At 41.0% G+C, this 15,482-nt stretch overlaps 1 protein-coding gene across 1 annotated transcript; it reads right to left on the minus strand.

Annotated features, from left to right (window-relative positions):
- Nucleotides 1-26: 26 nt before the first annotated feature.
- Nucleotides 27-14,356, minus strand: LOC311266739 (kinesin-associated protein 3-like). Its single transcript, XM_084369260.1, has 20 exons — nt 14,201-14,356; nt 12,904-13,035; nt 12,483-12,640; nt 12,255-12,316; nt 11,928-12,069; nt 10,981-11,080; nt 10,769-10,893; nt 10,533-10,631; nt 8,279-8,457; nt 7,654-7,816; nt 6,933-7,033; nt 6,698-6,806; nt 6,388-6,500; nt 6,013-6,178; nt 5,178-5,303; nt 4,795-4,893; nt 4,565-4,650; nt 4,278-4,434; nt 3,613-3,697; nt 27-2,533 (listed from the first exon to the last, which is right to left on the minus strand). Exons 1-20 carry the CDS (start codon nt 14,227-14,229, stop codon nt 2,431-2,433), a joined length of 2,334 nt encoding a protein of 777 aa, XP_084225386.1. The 5' UTR covers nt 14,230-14,356; the 3' UTR covers nt 27-2,430.
- Between the last annotated feature and the right edge of the window lie 1,126 nt (nt 14,357-15,482).

Genomic DNA, 15,482 nt, shown 5'->3' on the forward strand with positions numbered 1-15,482 from the left:
AAAACAGACATACGTTGTATGAAATGTGGGATTTTTACTTTGTTTTTATTGAAGAACCTGAGGATGAGCAACGAGAGATGGAGCATATCTACAGTCCAGTACTTGCTTCTGTTTACAGTGTCTTATTAGGTAGCAATAAAATAAGCTATAAAAACAGAATAATATACAGAGTAATAACAATAACTTACAATAAAAAAACATAACCATGCATCAAAATTGAACTAAATGTGCAAATATGCCTAGAAGTAATACAGTATGTAGTTAATTGTCAGTGTCCAGCAAAATACAGTATGTGAGCCTCCTTTTCATATGTAGTCTAGTCAATGGCACAGAACATTATTGTTGTTGAGAAAATTAATCATACTGCTCTGATTCACACTGAAACATGCAGACATGGAGCTCCTCTGATGTGTAGCAGTAAGTGCCATGCTCAAAGAAACATCATGTGTTCCATTAAACAAGCTAGCCCTGGTATGTTAATGGATGGGAATCTAGTCACAGTCCGTGGTGCCTTTTTAAACCCTAGTAGTTGTCAGTTAGTGCACTAATGTTCTTGCATTAACCCTCCACAGCTCAAAGAATAAACAGTAAACAATGATACATTGAAAACAGTGGCTACTGCAGGAAAACATTGACCCCTCATGGCGCAGGTCTCCTGATCTCATTGCTGTTGTGCCAGGTAGAAGCCAGAAGCATTTTAAGCTATGATGGAGTGCCATGCACAGTTAAGCTTCTGCAGAATAATGTCACTGCCCTCTCTTCCAACCAACATGCACAAAAAAAAGTTCTCACCCAATTGGTTAGATGTCCAAATATGGACAGAATATCAAACAGTGTTAAGCCATGTGCACACCAAGCAGTCCAGATCAGCTCGTCACACATAAAAAAGGGCATTATTGCGTTTTCAGGAGTCAAAGTTGTGGATCCACCAACAGAACTTTCCTTGCGAGTCTACCAGATTTGCAAGATCATGCAAATCCAATCAGGCCAGGCTTCAAGTAATGCGCTTGTGGCTGAACACACAGTGGTTAAATCAATCAGCATACTGAGGCATACAGGTATAGGTGTGACGACCAGCGAGAGAAGAGCTGATAATGTATCTGTTAAGAAAGAGGCAAAAGCGTCTGCAGCATTGTAGATGGTGGCAGTCTGTGGAGTCTTGCAATGTCTTCTATTTATTGTGTCCTATGCTTGTCTTGCGTGAACTACTGGCTACACTGCCTGCAACAATTTCTGGTGGTAGTGCTTTGTGCATCCGCGAGCTTTCAGACAACATGCACCAATAGGGACGAAATGAAGGTAGAGCTGACATGGTTAGTCGATGCCCCATTTTAAAGGATGCTGCATTCAGGTCATCCCAGTGTTGTTTAAGGAGACAGAAAGAGTATCAGGGGTGTTTGGTGGCAGGTCAGTAACAGTCCTTTCATTATGTTGTGAAATGCTGTATATCCAGTTGGAGAGAGAGGGCCAACCTGTCCTGCAGTGACAGAGTTCCTACTTTTCTTGTCACTGAATTAATATAATACTGCTATGGTTCAACATCAGAAAAACATTTGCAGTGGTGGCCACACAGGATGACCAGAGCCATTCGCTACACAAGACTGCAGGATTTTAAGCCTCAACTTAGAGCCGACATTTCTTCCGCCACTTTCACACTGGATTTGGATTTGAGGACTGCAAAGAAAGTGAAAAATAAGCAGCAGTTTTCTGGCACCCTCCATCATTGGTCTTGAATTTTACTTTTTGCCCATACATCAATGGGGGTTAGGCATTTCAACTAACCAGTGTGAAAGTACCCTAAGTTATGAGCCATGCACCCAACAATGTTCCTATTTTATAGTGACATAATCAAAAGAAAACTATTAAAGTAGTGCACGCTAATAAACTGACTGTGTGTAACTGTTACTCGTAGGTTAGCATCTTGACATAAAGTCAGATGAGTCAAACCGGTGGATCTCAAACCATTCAACAACCGGATGTAAGGACACATTTGACTAATTTGAAGAGATACATTTGAAGAGGCAACAAATATTCATTATTACATTGGAAAAACATGCAAAAACTTATTAACATAAGTCTGCTCACATTCTTTAAATGACTTGCTGACCCACTGGGAACTCATCATTAAGAAGACTGTAACCAGCAGGTGAGGAAGACTTAACTACTCATCTATTTATCCTGATGGTGACTGAATGGAACTGCAATTTGTTTAGTGACTAGTTAAAAGTCTGCAGTGGTAGTGTTTCAATCATCATCAGTATTTTGTATTCCAGCCTTAGTGATATTATTTTACTAACAATATCAATGTGATGCCTTTAATCATGAAGGATTCCAGCAGTGAAGATTTAATCTAAAGATGTAAAAGTGGACATGCATGATGGAGATGGGGAATGGATCGAAGATGACACTTTAGAAACGATGTGTGTGTGTCTATGAGTACTGATAGAAGGGTTGTTCATCAGGTCTGAAGCCATAGGCAGTAGCTGGTCGGCCAGGTGATGAGCTGGTCTGGTCGAAGACATCGTTGACATCTCTGGAAAACAGAATCAGGCGAGTTAAAAGACTTTTATCATGTGGGAACCAAAACTGAGACTGATCAGACAGGAGGAGTAGTGGTTTGTTGTGGTGAAACAGCTGGAGGCCTCAAAGCCCTGATGAGTCTGCTAGAGGGAGTGGAAGGACATAATATAGAAGCCTCTGAGGCAGTGGTTCTTAACTGTGGTGTTAATGCCAAGTCCTGTTGTCTGATTAGCTCTAATAGAGGTAACAGCTAATGGACCTCATGGAACAAATAGTTGGGCATCATTCCAATATGTAACGTATTTCATATTTCTGATCACTACCATTTCAAAGTAATGAGTTACTTCACATTTTTACTGTGGGTGTGGAGTAATACATTGCATGGGGCAGCTGTAGCTCAGGATGTAGAGTGGGTCGTCAAGTAATCAGAAGGTTGCTGGCTCCACCAGCTGCATGTCGAAGTATCTTTGAGCAAGATACTGAACCCCAAATTGCTCCTGATGAGCAGGGCGGCACCTCGCATGCTTTGACAGGTCAGGGCTGTTTTGGCTGCACATAAGCCTCCACAATGTTAGGTAGGTGGTGTTTAATGTTGTGCCTGATCAGTATATAGTTCATCATCATTTTTCTTATGTTCTGCCTTCAGCTGTGTTTAGAAAACAGCTGGAAGAGATGCCTCCCACTGCAAAAACTGCTTAAACACAAGACGTTTACAATAAATAACTATATTGAGTAGTTTGGAGGTAAGATTACTTAGAATGTGAATACTTACTAATAATAATACTGACTTTTTCAGGATTGTTCAGGGATGGTGGTGATAAAAGTTAGTCTGCAGTCCTGTCTACAATGTCTGTTGTTCCAAAATGCTAAAATGGCCAGATAACCGATGTCTGGCAGTCTGAGCTTTACAATTTACAGACAATCTGTCCAACAAGATCAATGACATGATTTGTTCCTGATTGTTTGGTGTTTGGCAATGTCAAAACACCCATTGGACAAAATTACATGTTGCTTTGAAGCTTTTCTCCTTTCACCCGACCCAGTTTATACCCACCGTGAGGCAGCCCATGATTCTGCAGCACGTTAACTCACCCTGTGTGGTGCAAGTCTCCATTTTGAGGCTGCAGGTCACTGAAGAAATCTGGGCTGACTGAGCCGTCTGCTGGGGTTATTCCATCTGAAGACACATACACATGAGGATATAATACAAACACAAGTGTCTGCACTTCCTGTTAAGCCAAAACCATCATTAACAGTCCTTTCTAAATGTTACTGCTGTAGCTTAAAATGAAAGTAATGAAGAAGTTTTCCTCCTCACTCAATAGGTGCTGCACTAAACTACGTCACATTGAGACTGCAGCTTCAATTCAGAGGTCTCATAAGAAAAAGGTAAATCCATACGACACAAAAAGTGTTGGATACAGATGATCTTTAAATGAAAAACATAGATTCCCTCCTATACATTTCTCATGTGAGCTAGTTTAAAAATATGATTTCCACTAAATAAATGTAATGTTGTGGTATTCAGTCAGCATGGTGAGGACCACTCAGTCAAGAGACAGCTGGTCCTGAGGACCTTGACAACAATGGTGGGGTCATCGTGGAAGAGACACACACACACCTGCTGCTGACATGTCACTTCTGTCGTTACTTTTCAAATTATGCTGAAAAACAAATGTTTTGAAACAAGCACTATAATTTGTTCAGCTTTTTTTTTGTGTGTGTGTGTGTGTGCGTGTGCGTGTGTGTGTGTGTACCTGCACTATAGAATAAATCAGTCCTGTCATTGTCATTATCATAGAGATATGGTTCAGCCTCATCAGCTTGGCGACTCTCGACCATCTCCAACCACTGGTTGTTATGGAAACGGAACTTCTCTGACTGAATCTTCCTCCCCCACTCCTCATCGTACTCCTGGAGGATGAAGAAAATGGTAAAGAAGTTAGAGAACAACCTATTCTCTATTAAATAAAAGACTCCTGATGTGTTACTTTTGTTACTTAAAGATGCTGCCCTGTGTGCATCAGCACTGTGTTTCACTTACAGCAATAATATCGAGGGTGTTGTCACACACTTTTCTGATCTCAGCATTCTTGTCATGCATCAGATCTATCAGGTAGGCTGGAGCCTCTACAGAGAAGGTTAAAGAAACACATTTTTCCAGCGTTTGTGTAGAGTACATTCTCTACACACACACACACACACACACACACACACACACACACACACACACTCTCATTCATCTTTAAATTTAGGGTGGACAGAGAAGGATACGGGTGTCTTTGATGATGACATCTCGTGTAGCTTGGTGAAACACCATCTGATAGAAGACGTAGACAATCTGACACACAAACTCATCATCTTCCTGTTGGGCTACAAACAGAAGGACATGTGGAAGGCAGGTTAACATACTGGTCATTACATGTGGTAGGTTTGCATTTCAATCGAGCACTATTTGCTTTATTTGTTTTTTAAATGTAGTAACAAAAGAGCACCTTTTTGTTCAAGTTTCGAGTCTCAGTCAAACAGATATAAGTTTAGAGTAAATCTATATCTCAACAAGAGAGCATTCTCACATGTAACTAAATGCAAAATCTCAAAGGGTGTGTGACACTTAGTCTAAAACACAACAACTTGAACCAAACCACGTGTGTTACCGTTCAGTAGCTCGATAAGGGCAGGAATAATGCCAGATTTGGCCAACATGGCAGCACAGGCGTCATCCATGGAAACTGTTCCGATCATTATCACCACCTCCAGGATGAGGTCATCCTCTGCTGAGCCTGAAACACACACAAACGATTAAAGAGATACAGTATACAGTGTATGTAACATGCATGTACATACACCGATCAGGCACAACATTTGACCACCTGCCTAATATTGTGAAGGTTCCCCTTGTGCAGCCAAAACATCTCTGACCTGTCAAGACATGGACTTAAGACCTCTGAGGGCGTCCTGTGGTGTCTGGCACCAGGGCGTTTTATAGTGGATCCTCTGGGTCCTGTATGTTGGGGGGTGGGGCCTCCATGGATCAGACCTGCTCCAGCACGTCTTACAGATGCTCGATCAGATTGGGATCTGGTCAACACCTTGGGCCCTTTATTGTGTTCCTCCAGCTGTTCCTGAGCAGTGTTTGCAGTGTGTCAGGGCACATTGTCCTGCTGGGGGGCCACTGCCATCGGGTAGTGTTGTTGTGATGAGGGGGTGTACTTGGTCCACAACAGTGCTGGATGGGTGGTGGGTGTCAAGTGGCATTCACATGAATGCCAGCACCCAAGGTTTCCCAGCAGAACATCACATTGTGATGAGATGATCAATGTTATTCACGTCACCTGTCAGTGGTTTTAATGTTGTGGCTGATCGGTGTATATGCCAATGCAAACATATCTTTTATAAATATGTGGCTACATCAGTTGGCCTAATACACATTAACATTAAGGGATATTTCTTGATTGCGGTTTAGGTGTATTCTCTAAATGTAATCAGTACCTGGTTTCAGTCTGTCTTTGAGGTAGGGTACCAGGTTGTACTCCTTCAGCACCAACTCCCAGTCCAAGTCAGGGATAGTAAGGTTGGCCAGTGTCCCCAGACACTCCAGAACCCACACCTCTTCTTCCTCTGCACGGATCTCTGCTGCCAGGTCGCCAACATAGTCCTGACAGAGACAGACAGGACAGAAGAGATCATTCACATCATTAGCCATTAAAAGCCTGTTTCTACTGCTAGCAACACTACCACTCTCAGTAACACTGATACCAACAACAACAATACTTGCACAAAACCTAACCATAGAATTAGTTTGCTCGTAAATGTTTTGTGATTTTGGTGAGCAGAATTGCTTTTGGTTGGGTATTAGTAACTCACTATGAACAGTGGTTTGGTTGGTCCATCATGCTGTGAGATGTTCCTGATCATCTTCATCAGAAGGCAGTCTTTCATCTTCAGAGCTCTCTTCATAAGCATCTTTAACCCATTTCCTGAGACAGACACAAACAAACAGATTTCTCAAACAGAAGTCTAGTTTTTCCACAAATCCAAGATCAGTCAAACAGGGTTGGTACACAGAGAGCGAGTCAAGGCTCAACTCAATATAACATATGGAAGGATAGTTAGTAGTCTGGGGGATTTTACAGAGACAGCAAGAGATCTGGTCATAAAATGTAGCTCAGTGCACCTTCACACATGAGTTGTGCGTTCCTCTTGTTTGCAGCCAGGTTGATACAGATGGAGATGATCTCAGCTTCGACCTCCTCGTCACTGTGCTCGTACAGCATTTGCATTAGCTAGACACCGACACAAACACAATTTTACTTGTGACTTCAGAACTACCAAGACTGTATACATGTTAAATTCAACAATTCATATTCCTTTAGTTTGTTTAAAGTGACTTTTAGTGGATCTCGTTGTACCTGAGGTATGCAGTCAGTGTACACAAACATGCCCTTGAAACGGTCGTCGATGCTGATGTGATACAGGATCCGCATGGCTACCTGACGGTTGTTCTCATCGCCTGCATCACAACAAAGACAAGAAAATACCAGTCCAAATATTCTTATACAAATCCAACTGGCACAACTGGAGTTGGAGAAAAGAAAACACTAGTATCTGGAGGATCTGGAAACTTGGATTACGCAAGACCAGCTGTATGGAGCCATTTCATGTTTTTTGTTTCATCTGTTTTTTTGTGTTTTATTAAAGGTCCCCAGCTGCTTCAGTCGTTTAAGAGAATGCTTCAACTCTGTTTTGCAGTGAAGCTCCAGAAAACTTTTGTGGACTATGAAACTCCATCAACATGGGGGGGGGGAGAGAACTGAACAGTGGGGAGGCAGTGACTGAGAAGAGGATGAGAGGAAAGCTGTACGCTATCATGAACAATCCCTCTAATCTTCTCTGTGCTGAACTCAGGAGCACGTTCAACCACAGACATATCCAGCCATGTGCCTCAAAGCACTTGGGGGGCTTCTTCATTCCAAACTTCTCCTGCAGGGGATGAATTCAGGTACATCTCATCTTATACTTCCAAGCTCCATAGAGGTTGTTATTCATCACATAGCTTCTGTACTGTAAATAAAACATAATACACAGGGCACATTGTAAATTGTGTGCTACAATGTTAGTGTGTGCTGTTACCCAGCAGAGCAGTCAGTTTAGGCAGCAGTCCAACTTCCACCATCTTGGCTCTGAGTCCAGAGTCAAAGGAGAGATTGAGCAGCAGACGTAGTGTCAGATTTAGCAGGTCTTCATGGTCACAGGGCACCAGACGAGCCAAGTGTTCAACAGTATCCACCTCAGCCTGCCAGTCACAAACACAGACACATAAGATCAAACTAATGATGCTGAAACTCAGTCATTACAGCAGAAAGGAACACAACAGAACCAAGAGACATCAGACAAGACATATTTTCAATCAAAGCCAGAATAAGAAAATGTTTTGTATTCTGATTTGATTCATTGATTAGTTGCTTGGTAAATTATCATAATTGATTTTAAAAACTGATTCATTTACTGTTGAAGCATTGAAATGATTCTCTCTCTCTCTCTTTTCTTTATTGAATCTGTCATTTCAGCTTTATATTATGAGAAATTGCTCTCTGTTACGTGGATTATGGTTTGATAAGTCAGTCATTATTTGTAGACTCATGACTTGTAGTGACATAAAAAGTACATAAAAAAATATTTTAGGTTCTTCGGTCTCTCCTCGCACCATAACTTTAGTCTAACAGGATGAATTCTTAAGTACATCTCTTCCCCTCACCATGTCATTCTTGTTCTCCAGGAAGATGGAAAGTTTTTTGAGGAACGAAACCACCAGGACCAGCAGCTCCTCATCATCCCGTTCAAGAACTTTGACCAGCAGACCAACAATGTTTTTATTCCTCATTTTCAGCTCTGTTCTTGTGTCCTCAGCAAGGTTCAACAGGAGGTATAGAGACACTGGGAGACATTGAAAGAGAAAATAAGAAATGAGGAAGTAGAAGAAGAAGCTGAGTAGAAGATATTTAAAGACAACGGGCTGGTCCATGGCTGTGACTAACGGTCAGAGGAGCGGCTGCAAACACTCTTCCTCACTGCTGTATTATCAAAATTCCTTGAAATTCTTCACAATAAAAGTCCTTTGTCATTTTGTCATTTACATTTTTTTTATTATAAAGCAGTAAAATAAGGAAATGTTGGGTTTTCACCGGCAGTAACTCAACATGACTCCAGTCCAAACAACATGACATTTTACTATCACTACAGAACAGCTGAACATTAACTGTTTTCCCTCCTTATACAGTGATGTTGATAGCTTTGATATAGTGAGTCCCCGGGACCCACAGGGGTCATTTATGTGGGTCCCCAATAAAATGTTGTGATTTCTGACAGTGTAGTGTTAAACTTGTGTTTGATGTTATATGGTTATAATCAAGGTTATATTCTTTGAAAATGTATCTGACATTAGAAAATCATGATAAAACAAAGAAACTTATAAAAATACACAGGGATAACATCTCAATGAGGAATTATATATAAAAGGGAACCATAAATGCACTTTTATATTAAAAGATTCCAACTGACAACATGTGATGGTGGCCAGCTGATGAGAGAAACTGCAATTTAGTGGCACCAAATTCTACCTTTTCAGGAGAGACGCTCTGTGTCGCGCTGCGATTTTATAACTTTCACATCACAGATGACAAAGAGAGGCTCTATAACGCAGGTATAACATACTCATGTTGGCCGATAAAAAAATGTGAGGCTGAACTGAAAAAAGACAAATGATGAGTGGAGTACAGCCCATCACATCATCCAATTCAAATTAAATAAATAGCCTAGTGGTTTATTTTCATGGTTTCATCTGGCCGCGTTACCTGAATGGAAAAGCATCATCCGTCTTTATCGTCACACGAGAATACAGAATTGATCAGAGCTGACCATTCTTGACAGTGGCCCAGTTAGTTTATTCACCAATACCAATAATAATGATCTGTGTGGATTGGTCTTTGTGCTGAAAGCATCGTGTCACGGTGATTGAGATATGCACACAGTGCACAGATGGTCAGAAATGGATTTATTTTTTTCCTTTTATAATTATTTCAATATGGATTTGTTGTTCACAGTGGAGCATTATCAGGGATAAAATATGGTGCATCCCCTGGATGCATGGAGAGTGAGTTCATAGTGTCATTTTAATGCCTCAGAGACGGAGGAAGCGTACCTTTCATGAATAGAATTTACAAATGAAATATTAATACATCAATCAATAGTTCAAAAAAAGGGATTTAACAGCATAAAACAGTCAATAAGTAAATCAGATTTTAATCAGGCATCTATCTGCATTTCAATTCAGCCACCGCTTTTCCTTTTCCTATTAGCTATTCCATTTGATCAGTCATTTAGCCTCTCCACTTGTGGTCCTTGAGCTGGTAAAACTTCAGCATCACAACCTCCGTGAAATGACTCATTTCACTGTCATAACTGAAACCATTCGGTCCAATAACATTTGGAAAGTCTACAAGAGCCGCACAATTAAATTATTTAATCCCTGTTTAATTTAGCTGGGCGCTAAACCAGAAGTTAGCCATAATACGTGATAATTCCTCTTTTTATTGCCCATTAAAACATCAAATAATGAATTACTTGGTAATTTAGTCTATTTATTAATAGATTGATACATTTATTTGGAAAACTAATTTATTAATGCCTATTTTGTATTGTACAAGAGTTTAAGTGCTTTATTACTATTTGCGTGACACTTGTGGTCCTCCATAACCAGGTCCCCACAGCACACACATTCAGTTCTTGTATATATTCATTTTAATTGGGGAGGATCTCCACATTGATTCAACTTTGGTTTACATAAATAAACTGCGCTTTAGTAAGCAGACATTTGAAAACCTGGATTTACTCATTTTAAACTTAGTTTTACTAAACTCTGATTCGAGCTAGTCTCAGCTTAATTTAATCCTTGCTGGTGCAACCCAGCCTAAATTCATGACAGAAGTTCTTGGCTTGGTAGGCCAGCCTACCTCTGAGCAGCTGTTCCTGTTTAGCCAACAGGCCTTGGTATTTTCTCAAAGCTTTGTCCTGGTCTCTTCTTAGTGAGCCATTCTCTGGTGCAGAGTCACGTACACAGCAGAGTGTTAAGGAATACATTTGTACACACACACACACACACACAAAATAAATCAGGTAAACTATAAACAAGTGGGGCAGGAAAACAACTGACAGCTCAACGAAAGAAGCGAATGAGACAAAAGGATATAAGCCTTGGTTTTCTTGCGTAGCTCCTCACGCCACACATCATGTCTCTTCAGTTCATGTTCCACCACGCTCATACACAACGCACCTATTTTATAATGACTCACCACTCCGTGAAACTGGGAGAAACTAGAGGACAGGAGAAGAGACACATCTCATAAAGTAGAACAGAATACAGTACATACTAAAGGAGTGTGTGGGGGGTGTGTGTGTTACCTAGAGAAGCAGAAGAAGATGTAAATGATGATGGTAGCCAGCTCTACACTCTGTTTCCAGTCCTCCCTCAATACTCTGGCAAGAGCACCTAGAGCTGCCTCTACACACAAAGACAGGCACCATGTTCAGAACTCCTACAGGTTCCAGTACAGCTGACTGTGTTCCTAGCCGCGAGGAAAACAAGCATATCTAAATTTGAATGTAGTAAAAGAGTTAGTTGAGAAGTTGAATACTTGGATTTTTCCCGGGGGTCTCTATCAAAACAAAGAAGTGTTGTGTGGGGAGGACTGGCTGCTGCTCAGCTGTTCTGAGCCAGCCAGCTTCTTCTTTTTTAACTTTTGGGATTTATCTTCACTCCCATTCATCAACCTGACTGCAGCAGTGATCCACAGAGGTGACCTCCATTGTCGGTTGTTTAAGTTCTGAAACGTTGATTGCAGCTGGAGGGGAAATGTACTGTCCTACACAACCACAATCATTATTGATTCATTCATGGTGTAACACTTACTGGAAAATATGTGTTGCATTATTACTTCCTGTTTTTTAATGTTACTGTAGTACACCGCTATATTCCCATCACTGTATAGTGGCGGCGTTCACTCCCATTTACTCTGAATACTGCGAAAATTGCGCTTCATGTGAAAATCATACATTAAATGAAGAAGCATTTATCCATGATTTAGCAATATGCAAATATCAGAATACTTCAAGAACCTTGCAACGTTTTCATAAACTGGAATAAATGTGTGAAATAAGATAACTGCCATACAAAATAAAGAAAGTGGAGTAAGAACTTCAAAGACAGGAACAAATTCTGGTGCTTGCTATTTCATCTTTGAAATGAATGATAGTCTCTCATATTGTACAATAAGTAAATGTCATTTTTAATGATATGAAAAAGATGATGATGATCGAGATGAAAAAAAAAAAGTAGAGTGAAAGTATACCGTTGTGTAGCAGCTCCTCCAGGTTATCAGGGTTGCGTGCCAGCTGCAGAATGAGAGCAGAGCCTCTGATCTTCTCTGGGACACCTTCATACAGCAGCTCAACATACTCATCCACTTTGGTTATACTGGCTTCCTCATTTAACTGCAGAGACGGAAATGAACACAGACACATTCAACTAACTGTTACTGACTAATGACAAGGTGGGACACAAAGTAAACGTGAGATTTGAAGCTTTCGGGTGTTAGTCCTTCAGCAGCCATGTGGTTGGTTGATTAAGTTAAATAACTAAATGAATGAGAAATAGTAGATTATTGCATTATTGTTACCTCCATTCCATCAAACGGAGTCAGCTCTCTGGGCTTCACTGTTCTTTTCTCTTTCTTCTCCACTGGTGACACAAAAACACAAACAGCTCAACATAAAAACACTACGGTCACTGTACTTCCTTCAAAGCATGATTTAGTCTAGGTATGGTGCCAGACTACATGAGCTTCCATTTATGATGAAAAAATCTAAATCGACAGCAAGGGTATATTAATGATGACGTGACTGACTTTTGCCCTCCACTGGTGATGATTTCCTGTTCTGCAGGTAGTAGAGGAGCTGCTCCACCTGAGGTAAACGGGAAGAAGGGATGAGCTTACACTCCTCCACCACTTTCTTGGCCAAAGCCCCCACATCTGTACTGGGAGAGAGACTTTTCACACGGATACTGGAGGGAGAACGAGAGGACAAAGAGAAGGGTGAGATGGATAACAGCAACACAGTGGTGATTTCAAGGACCAATCTGATTAAATGAATCCAATTCAAATGAGAATACAAAAGCAATAAAAAGACAGCAATGACAATCTGGGGTGGGTGGCAAGAGAGCAGGTAATGCAAAGAGAAAATCAAATGTAACCATGAAAAAAAAGTTCAACGATCTCTTTTATTATTCCATTTCCTTACAAATCCATTCATCAAGAGCACACTCACATCTTTTGTCCCTCCTTGCGTTCGCCCAGCATGTGGCCTCCGCCCTCTCCCAGTATGGACGCTTCCACCTCATAGTGGACCACCAGGGCCTTCTCTGTGGGGTGGACATCTAAACTGCCCGCAGTCACTTTCCTTTGGGTGTGGATGAACAAATACTTAAGTAATCAATAACTAAAATATTTCACCTTTGTTCAACAACTAAGTAAAACTCCTCTAAATTAGTAGGGTGATTAAATGAACATGACTTCATTTGCACATTTCAAACATACAGTATGTTAACATCATGTTTCTGCCACAGCATAGTGAGAACAATTTACTCATAGTGAGTGATGCACAGGGGGATGCAGAAATATAACGTTTGGTTCTTTATCATCATGATAAGAGCAGAAACTGTCCGGAGGTCAGCTGATGTTCATCCATCCACCAAAACAATGATGCCACACACATGCAGGAGGACACGCCCAGGCAGCGGCATGGGGGGGGCTGTAGTGCTAGCTAACCGGCTAATGTTTCCATAAAGGGTCGGATAAGACAGATTAGCTCACCTCACAGAGCAGACTACCAGAGACTGAACACATTCAACACAAGACAGCTAATAAGACAGTTTATCGGCCACCGCTTCAATGAACTGCGGCTTCCTAGCTAGCTGTAACCCAGATCTCCAGCCCCCTGCACCGAGACTGTGATGCCAAAGCCTGTTTATCATTGTGTCGGTTAATTGGCGTTGTGTTAACCGACGAGATGATGGACAATACAAAAAAATGAAAAAGTTGATAATGATGTTAATCGTCTTGTGCTGGATTCGGCACTGTGGAAACACCCAGGTTGCTGACTGATTCACATGGATAAGCTCCCGACTTTATGTTAGTTAGCACTGTCTTCCATGAAGGGGCGGTTTTAGAGACCTGGAAGCAACGCACTACTTATCAAATGTGACCATTCTTAAGTATCCATGTCATGAATGTAATATGCTGAACGGAATGGGGGATTAACAAAGCTTTGTTGGACACTTGATTCTCGTTTTTCCTGAACAAGAAACATGAAATGTGCCCGTAGTTTGACCAATATTAACAAGTGTGAGCTAATAACACTCAGGACGTCTCATCTAAGCTCGGCGCTTGTTAAATACACGCTATATAGTTACAGCCGTACATGAAGCACGGACACCATCCTTTAATTAACGCTTTATTAACGTGCAAGAGCTACTGTAATAACACTAACTAGCTAACGCTCCCATATGCTGTATTATATTGGACTAAGTTAACGTTGCAGTCATGTTAGCTTCGAGGCGTCTTACCGTTTGAGGTAGCGCGCGTCATCCTGCATCTTCTTCAGCTCGTTTCTGTCGGATTTTAATAGAATTTATGAACCTGACCACATTTAACCAAGCTCTCAAATCACGACCATACAAATCCGTGTGCTGATAGCTAGCACCACTGTATAAACAGCAGGAATGGACTACAAACATGGAGTTCTTCTTTTTGATTAATGCAGGTTGCAACTAGCGTTTACGGTGCAGTACCGCCACCTACTGTGCTGGAGTGTAGGCCAGAGATCCTGTTTCTATTAGTGAATATTCAGCACTGGGCCTGCTTTGATTAACCTAGCATACCATTTAGAGGGCTTTTGTTTCTATTCTTAATCATGGGTGTTTAATGCAAACAGAGGGGTAAGTGTCTGCTAAAAATTATATTTCACAATAATAACTGCAACATTGCAACTATACATTATCTGGGCTGGGGACGTGCATAGAATGTAAAAAGGACAGGGTCTGAAGAAGTCTGTTTTTGGCACAATTCAATAAATAAATTACCTGGAACGACTACTTTTGTTCCACTCTTGAAGGAATATTAAAATATATGTACTCAACAAAACCTTGTTTCATCCACTGCTCCGTTAAAAAAATGCAAAGGACCTGTATGTCAGTATATGTCTTTCACTCGGTTTTGGTGTAAAATAACTGAGGGTAGGTACGAGTATTTTTTTCAAGTCTGTAATTTCACTGGTACTTAAGCATTACACCTACACATGTGTAGGAGCCAAATATGGTGTTGCAATGATCGTAAGTTAGAGAAGTGGTTCACTGTTTGAACATTGGGTCTCACTGTAGTACCAGGCTATGGGCTCAGGTGTGAAGGTAGAAAAGATACTGTTGACATGTTTGACCCCAGAAGGGCAGAGGGTTTTTGACCACCGCAGCGCAGACATGTCTCCACGCTGTGAGCTGAGTGTTTGGTATTTGATGGAAACTGGAAATGGATATTGTTTTCGTTTATGCACAGTCAAAGAAAGACAGTGATATGCTGCAAACGAAGAACAGCCTGTGGATTCTGAGCCCCCTGCTGCGTGTCCCCCCCCCTCCCCAACCCACCCTGTTTCCTGTCATCTCTCTGAAGCTGTCCTATAAAGCCATACAACGGCCAAAAAAATAAGAAAAAAAGAAAGACACGCAAGTTTACAAATTGTACGTGGATGGATTATTAATTTGTACGGCATTGTTTTAGATCCACCTCACATAGAACTTTAAACTTTAAAAAACAAATAGGGAAATACTTCATCTTTGTCTTATTGATTGTGAT

This window comes from Pagrus pagrus (genome assembly GCF_965226575.1).
Source record: "Pagrus pagrus genome assembly, chromosome: 12".
Taxonomy (NCBI): Eukaryota; Metazoa; Chordata; class Actinopteri; order Spariformes; family Sparidae; genus Pagrus; species Pagrus pagrus.

Coding starts and splice junctions, on each gene's coding strand:
- LOC311266739 (XM_084369260.1), bottom strand. CDS start 14,229: ATGCAGGATGACGCGCGCTACCTCAAACG. Junction 4,435..4,564: donor ACACCCTCGATATTATTGCT/GTAAGTGAAACA, acceptor TTCATCCTCCAG/GAGTACGATGAGGAGTGGGG. Junction 3,698..4,277: donor TGATTTATTCTATAGTGCAG/GTACACACACAC, acceptor ATGTGTCTTCAG/ATGGAATAACCCCAGCAGAC.